General features: G+C 67.1%; 1 protein-coding gene across 1 annotated transcript; it reads right to left on the bottom strand.

Annotated features, from left to right (window-relative positions):
• Positions 1-541: 541 nt before the first annotated feature.
• On the bottom strand, positions 542-8,782 carry LOC138371900 (soluble scavenger receptor cysteine-rich domain-containing protein SSC5D-like). The gene is made up of 3 exons (XM_069336949.1): positions 8,354-8,782; positions 6,584-7,263; positions 542-1,016 (listed from the first exon to the last, which is right to left on the bottom strand). The coding sequence occupies exons 1-3, from the start codon at positions 8,780-8,782 to the stop codon at positions 542-544; spliced, it is 1,584 nt and encodes a 527-aa protein (XP_069193050.1).
• Positions 8,783-9,633: the final 851 nt, after the last annotated feature.

Below are 9,633 nucleotides of genomic sequence, written 5' to 3'. Positions count from 1 at the left end.
GGAGTGAAGCTGGGTGCGAGGAGTGAGGCTGGGTGCCAGGAGTGAGGCTGGGTGCCAGAAGTGAGGCTGGGTGCCAGGAGTGAGGCTGGGTGCTAGGATTGAGGCTGGGTGCCAGGAGAGAGGCTGGGTGCCAGAAGTGAGGCTGGGTGCCAGAAGTGAGGCTGGGTGCCAGGGGTGAGGCTAGGTGCCAGGAGTGAGGCTGGGTGCCAGGAGAGAGGCTAGGTGCCAGGCGTGATGCTGGGTGCCAGGCATGAGGCTGGGTGCCAGGCGTAAAGCTGGGTGCCAGGCGTGAGGCTGGGTGCCAGGCGTGAGGCTGGGTGCCAGGCGTGAGGCTGGGTGCCAGACGTGAGGCTGGGTGCCAGGCGTGAGGCTGGGTGCCAGGAGTGAGGCTGGGTGCCAGGAGTGAGGCTGCGTGCCAGGAGTGAGGCTGGGTGCCAGGCGTGAGGCTGGGTGCCAGGAGTGAGGCTGGGTGCCAGGCGTGAGGCTGGGTGCCAGGAGTGAGGCTGGGTGCCATGAGTGAGGCTGGGTGCCAGGAGTGAGGCTAGGTGCCAGGCGTGACGCTGGGTGCGAGGCGTGAGGCTGGGTGCGAGGCGTGAGGCTGGGTGCCAGGTGTGAGGCTGGGTGCGAGGCGTGAGGCTGGGTGCAAGGCGTGAGGCTGGGTGCCAGGCGTGATGCTGGGTGCCTGGCGTGAGGCTGGGAGCCAGGCGTGAAGCTGGGTGCCAGTCGTGAGGCTGGGTGCCAGGCGTGAGGCTGGGTGCCAGGCGGGAGGCTGGGAGCCAGGCGTGAGGCTGGGTGCGAGGCGTGAGGCTGGGTGCCAGGCGTGACGCTGGGTGCCAGGCGTGAGGCTGGGTGCCAGGCGGGAGGCTGGGAGCCAGGCGTGAGGCTGGGTGCGAGGCGTGAGGCTGGGTGCCAGGCGTGACGCTGGGTGCGAGGCGTGAGGCTGGGTGTCAGGCGGGAGGCTGGGAGCCAGGCGTGAGGCTGGGTGCCAGGCGTGAGGCTGGGTGCCAGGTGTGAGGCTGGGTGCCAGGAGTGAGGCTGGGTGCCAGGCGTCACGCTGGGTGCGAGGCGTGATGCTGGGTGCGAGGCGTGAGGCTGGGTGCCAGGCGTGACGCTGGGTGCGAGGCGTGAGGCTGGGTGCCAGGCGTGACGCTGGGTGCGAGGCGTGAGGCTGGGTGCGAGGCGTGAGGCTGGGTGCCAGGCGTGAGGCTGGGTGCAAGGCGTGAGGCTGGGTGCCAGCGTGAGGCAGGGTGCCAGGAGTGAGGCTGGGTGCCAGGCGTGATGCTGGGTGCCAGGCGTGAAGCTGGGTGCAAGGCGTGAGGCTGGGTGCCAGGCGTGAGGCTGGGTGCTGGGTGCCAGGAGTGATGCTGGGTGCCAGGCGTGAAGCTGGGTGTGAAGCGTAAGGCTGGGTGCCAGTCGTGAGGCTGGGTGATAAGAGTGAGGCTAGGTGCCAGGCGTGAGGCTGGGTGCCAAGATTGAGGCTAGGGGCAAGGCTTGAGGCTAGGTGCCAGGCGTGAGGCTGGGTGCCAAGCGTGAGGCTGGGTGCCAGGAGTGAGGCTGGGTGCCAGGAGTGAGGCTGGGAGCCAGGTGTGAGGCTAGGTGCGAGGAGAGAGGCTAGGTACCAGGAGTGAGGCTGGGTGCTAGGAGTGAGGCTGGGTGCCAGGAGAGAGGCTGGGTGCCAAGAATGAGGTTGTGTACCAGGAGTGAGGTTGGGTGCCAGGCACGAACCTGGGTGCCATGCGTGAGGCTGGGTGCGAGGAGAGAGGCTAGGTGCCAGGAGTGAGGCTGGGTGCTAGGAGTGAGGCTAGGTGCCAGGAGTGAGGTTGTGTGCCAGGAGTGAGGCTGGATGCCAGGAGTGTGGCTGGGTGCCAGGAGTGAGGCTGGGTGCCAGGAGTGAAGCTGGGTGTCAGGAGTGAGCTGGGTGCCAGGAGTGAGGCTGGGTGCCAGGAATGAGGTTTGTGTGCCAGGAGTGAGGCTGGGTGCCTGGAGTGAGGCTGGGTGCCAGGAGTGAGGTTGTGTGCCAGGAGTGAGGCTGGGTGCCAGGAGTGAGGCTGGGTGTCAGGAGTGAGGCTGGGTGCCAGGAGTGAGGCTGGGTGCCAGGAAAATGGCTGGGTGTCAGGAGAGAGGCTGGGTGCCAGGAGTGAGGTTGTGTGCCAGGAGTGAGGCTGGGTGCGAGGCGTGAGGCTGGGTGCCAGGAGGGAGGCTGGGTGCCAGGCGTGAGACTGTGTGCCAGGAGTGAGGCAGGTGCCAGGAGTGAGGCTGGGTGCCAGGAGTGAGGCTGGGTGCAGGAGTGAGGCTGGGTGCGAGCGTGAGGCTGGGTGCCAGGCGTGAGCTGGGCCAGGAGAGGCTGGGTGCCAGGAGTGAGGCTGGGTGCCAGGAAGGCTGGGTGCAGGAGGAGGCTGGGTGCCAGGAGTGAGGCTGGGTGCCAGGCGTGAGGCTGGGTGCCAGGAGAAGGCTGGGTGCCAGGAGTGAGGCTGGGTGCCAGGAGTGAGGCTGGGTGCGAGCGTGAGGCTGGGTGCCAGGCGTGAGGCTGGGTTCCAGGAGAAAGGCTGGGTGCCAGGAGTGAGGCTGGGTGCCAGGAAAAAGACTGGGTGTCAGGGGAGAGGCTGGGTGCCAGGAGTGAGGCTGGGTGCCAGGCGTGAGGCTGGGTGCCAGGAGAAGGGCTGGGTGCCAGGAGTGAGGCTGGGTGCCAGGAAAAAGGCTGGGTGTCAGGAGAGAAGCTGGGTGCCAGGAGAGAGGCTGAGTGCCAGGAGTGAGGCTGGGTGCCAGAAATGATGCTAGGTGCCATGCGTGAGGCTGGGGGCTAGGAGTGATGCTAGGTGCCATGCGTGAAGATCGGTGCGAGGAGTGAGGCTGGGTGCCAGGAGTGAGGCTAGGAGCCCGGAGTGAGGCTGGGTGCCAGGAGTGAGGCTGATTGCGAGGAGTGACGATGCGGTGACAGGAGTCAGGCTGGGTGCTAGGCGTGAGGCTGGGTACCAGGCGTGATACTGGGTGCCAGGAGTGAGGCTAGGTGCCAGGAGTGAGGCTGGGTGCCAGGCGTGAGGCTGGGTACCAGGCGTGATACTGGGTGCAAGGAGTGAGGCTAGGTGCCAGGAGTGAGGCTGGGTGCCAGGAGTGAGGCTGGGTGCCAGGAGTGAGGCTGGGTGCCAGGAGTGAGGCTGGGTGTCAGACGAGAGGGTGGGTGATATGAGTGAGGCTGGGTGATATGAGTGAGGCTGAGTGCCAGGAGTGAGGCTGGGTGCCAGGAGTGAGGCTGGGTGATATGAGTGAGGCTGGGTGCCAGGAGTGAGGCTGGGTGCTAGGGGTGAGGCTAGGTGCCAGGAGAGAGGCTGGGTACCAGGCGTGACGCTGGGTGCCAGGAGTGAGGCTGGGTGCCAGGAGAGAGGCTGGGTGCCAGGAGAGAGGCTGGGTGCCAGGAGAGAGGCTGGGTGCCAGGCGTGAGGCTGGGTGCCAGGAGTGAGGCTGGGTGCCAGGAGAGAGGCTGTCTGCCAGGAGAGAGGCTGGGTGCCAGGAGAGAGGCTGGGTGCCAGGCGTGAGGATGGGTCCAATGCATAAGGCTGGGTGCCAGGCGTGAGGCTGGGTGCCATTAGTGAGGCTGGGTGCCAGGAGAGAGGCTGGGTGCCAGGAGTGAGGCTGGGTGCCAGGAGTGAGGCTGGGTGCCATGCATAAGGCTGGGTGCCAGGCGTGAGGCTGGGTGCCAGGAGTGAGGCTGGGTGCCAGGAGAGAGGCTGGGTGCCAGGAGTGAGGCTGGGTGCCAGGAGTGAGGCTGGGTGCCAGGCGTGAGGCTGGGTGCCATGCGTAAGGCTGGGTGCCAGGCGTGAGGCTGGGTGCGAGGCGTGAGGCTGGGTGTCAGGCGAGAGGCTGGGTGCAAGGCGTGAGGCTAGGTGCCAGGCGAGAGGCTGGGTGATATGAGTGAGGCTGGGTGCCAGGCGTGTGGCTGGGTGCCAGGAGTGAGGCTGGGTGCCAGGAGTGAGGCTGGGTGCCAGGAGAGAGGCTGGGTGCCAGGAGTGAGGCTGGGTACCAGGCGTGAGGCTGGGTGCCAGGAGTGAGGCTGGGTGCCAGGAGAGAGGCTGGGTGCCAGGAGTGAGGCTGGGTACCAGGCGTGAGGCTGGGTACCAGGCGTGAGGCTGCGAGCCAGGAGTGAGGCTGGTTGCCTGGAGTGAGGCTGGGTGCCAGGCGTGAGGCTGGGTGCCAGGAGTGAGGCTGGGTGCCAGGAGTGAGGCTGGGTGCCTGGCGTGAGGCTGGGTGCCAGGAGTGAGGCTGGGTGCTAGGATTGAGGCTGGGTGCCAGGAGAGAGGCTGGGTGCCAGAATTGAGGCTGGGTGCCAGAAGTGAGGCTGGGTGCCAGGGGTGAGGCTAGGTGCCAGGAGTGAGGCTGGGTGCCAGGAGAGAGGCTAGGTGCCAGGCGTGATGCTGGGTGCCAGGTGTGAAGCTGGTTGCCAGGAGTGAGGCTGGGTGCCAGGCGTGAGACTAGGTGCCAGGAGTGAGGCTGGGTGCCAGGAGTGAGGCTGGGTGCCAGGCGTGAGGCTGGGTGCCAGGCGTGAGTCTGGGTGCCAGGAGTGAGGCTGGGTGCCAGGAGAGAGGCTGGGTGCCAGGAGAGAGGCTAGGTGCCAGGAGAGAGGCTGGGTGCCAGGCGTGAGGATGGGTGCCATGCATAAGGCTGGGTGCCAGGCGTGAGGCTGGGTGCCATTAGTGAGGCTGGGTGCCAGGAGAGAGGCTGGGTGCCAGGAGTGAGGCTGGGTGCCAGGCGTGAGGCTGGGTGCCATGCATAAGGCTGGGTGCCAGGCGTGAGGCTGGGTGCCAGGAGTGAGGCTGGGTGCCAGGAGAGAGGCTGGGTGCCAGGAGTGAGGCTGGGTGCCAGGAGTGAGGCTGGGTGCCAGGCGTGAGGCTGGGTGCCATGCGTAAGGCTGGGTGCCAGGCGTGAGGCTGGGTGCGAGGCGTGAGGCTGGGTGTCAGGCGTGAGGCTGGGTGCAAGGCGTGAGGCTAGGTGCCAGGCGAGAGGCTGGGTGATATGAGTGAGGCTGGGTGCCAGGCGTGTGGCTGGGTGCCAGGAGTGAGGCTTGGTTCCATGAGTGAGGCTGGGTGCCAGGAGAGAGGCTGGGTGCCAGGAGTGAGGCTGGGTACCAGGCGTGAGGCTGGGTGCCAGGAATAAGGCTGGGTGCCAGGAGAGAGGCTGGGTGCCAGGAGTGAGGCTGGGTACCAGGCGTGAGGCTGGGTACCAGGCGTGAGGCTGCGAGCCAGGAGTGAGGCTGGTTGCCTGGAGTGAGGCTGGGTGCCAGGCATGAGGCTGGGTGCCAGGAGTGAGGCTGGGTGCCAGGAGTGAGGCTGGGTGCCTGGCGTGAGGCTGGGTGCCAGGAGTGAGGCTGGGTGCTAGGATTGAGGCTGGGTGCCAGGAGAGAGGCTGGGTGCCAGAAGTGAGGCTGGGTGCCAGAAGTGAGGCTGGGTGCCAGGGGTGAGGCTAGGTGCCAGGAGTGAGGCTGGGTGCCAGGAGAGAGGCTAGGTGCCAGGCGTGATGCTGGGTGCCAGGTGTGAAGCTGGTTGCCAGGAGTGAGGCTGGGTGCCAGGCGTGAGACTGGGTGCCAGGAGTGAGGCTGGATGCCAGGAGTGAGGCTGGGTGCCAGGCGTGAGGCTGGGTGCCAGGAGTGAGGCTGGGTGCCAGGAGTGAGGCTGGGTGCCAGGAGAGAGGCTGGGTGCCAGGAGTGAGGCTGGGTACCAGGCGTGAGGCTGGGTGCCAGGAGTGAGGCTGGTTGCCAGGAGTGTAGCTGGGTGCCAGGAGTGAGGCTGGGTGCCAGGAGTGAGGCTGGGTGCCAGGAGAGAGGCTGGGTGATAGGAGTGAGGCTGGGTGATAGGAGTGAGGCTGGGTGCGAGGCGTGAGGCTAGGTGCCAGGAGTGAGGCAGGTTACCAGGCGCGAGGCTGGGTGCCAGGAGTGAAGCTGGGTGCGAGGAGTGAGGCTGGGTGCCAGGAGTGAGGCTGGGTGCCAGGCGTGAGGCTGGGTGCCAGGAGTGAGGCTGGGTGCTAGGATTGAGGCTGGGTGCCAGGAGAGAGGCTGGGTGCCAGGGATGAGGGTAGGTGCCAGGAGTGAGGCTGGGTGCCAGGAGAGAGGCTAGGTGCCAGGCGTGATGCTGGGTGCCAGGTGTGAGGCTGGGTGCCAGGAGTGAGGCTGGGTGCCAGGAAAATGGCTGGGTGCCAGGCGTGAGGCTGGGTTCCAGGCGTGAGGTTGGGTGCCAGGCGTGAGGCTAGGTGCCAGGAGTGAGGCTCGGTGCCAGGAGTGAGGCTGTGTGCCAGGAGTGAGGCTGGGTGCCAGGCGTGAGGCTGGGTGCCAGGAGTGAGGCTGGGTGCCAGGAGTGAGGCTGGGTCCCAGGAGTGAGGCTGGGTGCCAGGAGTGAGGCTGGGTGCCAGAAGTGAGGCTGGGTGCCAGGCGTGACGCTGGGTGCGAGGCGTGAGGCTGGGTGCGAGGCGTGAGGCTGGGTGCCAGGTGTGAGGCTGGGTGCGAGGCGTGAGGCTGGGTGCAAGGCGTGAGGCTGGGTGCCAGGCGTGATGCTGGGTGCCAGGCGTGAGGCTGGGAGCCAGGCGTGAGGCTGGGTGCCAGGCGTGAGGCTGGGTGCCAGGCGTGAGGCTGGGTGCCAGGCGTGATGCTGGGTGCCAGGCATGAGGCTGGGTGCCAGGCGTGAGGCTGGGTGCCAGGAGTGAGGCTGGGTGCCAGGAGTGATGCTGGGTGCCAGGCGTGATGCTGGGTGCCAGGAGTGATGCTGCGTGCAAGGCGTGAGGCTGGGTGCGTGGCGTGAGGCTGGGTGCCAGTCGTGAGGCTGGGTGCCAGGAGTGATGCTGGGTGCCAGGCGTGAGGCTGGGTGCCATGCGTGATGCTGGGTGCCAGGCGTGAAGCTGGGTGCAAGGCGTGAGGCTGGGTGCGAGGCGTGAGGCTGGGTGCAAGGCGTGAGGCTGGGTGCCAGGAGTGATGCTGGGTGCAGGCGTGAGGCTGGGTGCCAGGCGTGAGCTGGGTGCCAGAGTGAGGCTGGGTGCCAGGCGTGATGCTGGGTGCCAGGCGTGAAGCTGGGTGCCAGGCGTGATGCTGGGTGCCAGGCGTGAAGCTGGGTGCAAGGCGTGAGGCTGGGTGCCAGGCGTGAGGCTGGGTGCCAGGAGTGATGCTGGGTGCCAGGCGTGAAGCTGGGTGCGAAGCGTAAGGCTGGGTGCCAGTCGTGAGGCTGGGTGATAGGAGTGAGGCTGGGTGCCAGGCGTGAGGTTGGGTGCGAGGAGAGAGGCTAGGTGCTAGGAGTGAGGCTGGGTGCTAGGAGTGAGGCTGGGTGCCAGGAGAGAGGCTGGGTGCCAGGCGTGAGGCTGGGTGCGAGGAGAGAAGCTAGGTGCCAGGAGTGAGGCTGGGTACCAGGAGTGAGGCTGGGTGCCAGGAGTGTTGCTAAGTGCCATGCGTGAGGCTGGGTGACAAAAGTGATCCTGGGTGCCAGGAGTGAGGCTGGGTGCGAGGAGTGAGGCTGGGTGGCAGGAGAGAGGCTGGGTGCCAGGAGTGAGGCTGGGTGCCAGGAGAGAGGCTAGGTGCCAGGAGAGAGGCTAGGTGCCAGGAGAGAGGCTGGGTGCCAGGAGTGAGGCTGGGTGCGAGGAGAGAGGATAGGTGCCAGGCGTGAGGCTGGGAGCCAGGCGTGAGGCTGGGTGCTAGGAGTGAGGCTGGGTGCCAGGAGTGAGGCTGGGTGATATGAGTGAGGCTGGGTGCCAGGAGTGAGGCTGGGTGCTAGGGGTGAGGCCAGGTGCAAGGAGTGAGGCTGGGTGCCAGGAGAGAGGCTGGGTGCCAGGAGAGAGGCTGGGTGCCAGGAGAGAGGCTGTGTGCCAGGAGTGAGGCTGGGTGCCAGGAGTGAGGCTGGGTGCCAGGCGTGAGGCTGGGTGCCATGCGTAAGGCTGGGTGCCAGGCGTGAGGCTGGGTGCCAGGCGTGAGGCTGGGTGCCAGGCATGAGGCCGGGTGCCAGGAGTGAGGCTGGGTGCCAGGAGTGAGGCTGGGTGATATGAGTGAGGCTGGGTGCCAGGAGTGGGGGTGTGCCAGGAGTGAGGCTGGGTGATATGAGTGAGGCTGGGTGCCAGGAGTGAGGCTGGGTGCTCGGGGTGAGGCTAGGTGCAAGGAGTGAGGCTGGGTGCCAGGAGAGAGGGGGTGCCAGGAGAGAGGCTGGGTGCCAGGAGAGAGGCTGGGTGCCAGGAGTGAGTCTGAGTGCCAGGAGTGAGGCTGGGTGCCAGGAGAGAGGCTGGGTGCCAGGAGTGAGGCTGGGTGCCAGGCGTGAGGCTGGGTGACAGGAGAGAGGCTGGGTGCCTGGAGTGAGGCTGGGTGCCAGGAGTGAGGCTGGGTGCCAGGCGTGACGCTGGGCGCCAGGCGTGACGCTGGGATGCCAGGCGTGAGGCTGGGTGCCAGGCGTGAGGCTGGGGTGCCAGGAGTGAGGCTGGGTGCCAGCGTGAGGCTGGGTGCCATTTTAGTGAGGCTGGTGCCAGGAGTGAGGCTGGTGCCAGGAGTGAGGCTGGGATGCCAGGCGTGAGGCTCGGTGCAGGAGTGAGGCTGGTGCCAGGCGTGAGGCTGGGCGCCAGGCGTGAGGCTGGGTGCCAGGGGTGAGGCTGGGTGCCAGGATTGAGGCAGGGTGCCAGGAGTGAGGCTGAGTGCCAGGAGTGAGACTGGGTGCCAGGCGTGAGGCTGGTGCCAGAAGTGAGGCTGGGGGCCAGGAGTGAAGCTAGGTGCCAGGAGTGAGGCTGGGTGCCAGTAGTGAGACTGGGTGCGAGACGTGAGGCTGGGTGCCATACGTGAGGCTGGGTGCCATACGTGAGGCTGGATGCCAGGAGTAAGGCTGGGTGCAGGCGTGAGGCTAGGTGCCACGAGTGAGGCTGGGTTCCAGGGGTGAGGCTAGGTGCCACGAGTGAGGCTGGGTCCCAGGAGTGAGGCTGGGTGCCAGGAGTGAGGCTGGGTGCCAGGAGTGAGGCTGGGTTCCAGGAGTGAGGCTGGGTGCTAGGAGTGAGTCTGGGTGCCAGGAATGAGGCTGAGGGCCAGGAGTGAGGCTGCTTGCCAGGAGTGAGGCTATGTGCCAGGAGGGAGGCTGGATGCCAGGCGTGAGGCAGCAGGTCGAAGGCAGCAGGTCGGAGGCAGCTGGTCGGAGGCAGCAGGTCGGAGGCAGCAGGTCGGAGGCAGCAGGGCGGAGGCAGCAGGTCTGAGGCAGCAGGTCTAAGGCAACAGATCGGAGGCAGCAGGTCGGAGGCAGCAGCAGGGCGGGAAGGCAGCAGGTCGGAGGCAGCAGGTCGGAGGCAGCAGGTCGGAGGCAGCAAGTCGGAGGCAGCAGGGCGGAGGCAGCAGGTCTGAGGCAGCAGGTCGGAGGTAGCAGGTCGGAGGCAGCAGGTCGGAGGCAGCAGGGCGGAGGCAGCAGGTCTGAGGCAGCAGGTCAGAGGCAACAGATCGGAGGCAGCAGGTCGGAGGCAGCAGATCGGCGGCAGCAGAAAGGAAGCAGCAGGTTGGAGGCAGCAGGTTGGAGGCAGCAGGTCGGAGGCAACAGGTTGGAGGCAGCAGGTTGGAGGCAGCATGTTGGAGGCAGCAGGTTGGAGGCAGCAGGTCGGAGGCAACAGGTTGGAGGCAGCAGGTTGGAGGCAGCAGGTCGGAGGCAA

The sequence above is a fragment of the Procambarus clarkii genome, chromosome 37, assembly GCF_040958095.1.
Source record: "Procambarus clarkii isolate CNS0578487 chromosome 37, FALCON_Pclarkii_2.0, whole genome shotgun sequence".
In the NCBI taxonomy this organism is placed as follows: Eukaryota; Metazoa; Arthropoda; class Malacostraca; order Decapoda; family Cambaridae; genus Procambarus; species Procambarus clarkii.
Note: the sequence above shows the minus strand (reverse complement) of the source record. Positions and strands in the feature narration are given on the sequence as shown.

Bases quoted from the DNA above. Each gene is read 5' to 3' on its own strand.
- LOC138371900 (XM_069336949.1), bottom strand. From the start codon at position 8,782: ATGGCACCCAGCCTCACGTCTCGCACCCAGTCTCACTACTGGCACCCA. The intron at 7,264-8,353 runs GTCACGCCTGGC...CCTCACTCCTAG, and splicing joins CGTCACGCCTGGCGCCCAGC to CACCTAGCCTCTCTCCTCGC. The intron at 1,017-6,583 runs GCACCCAGCCTC...CCTGGCACCCAG, and splicing joins GGCACCCAGCCTCACGCCTG to CCTCACACCTGGCACCCAGC.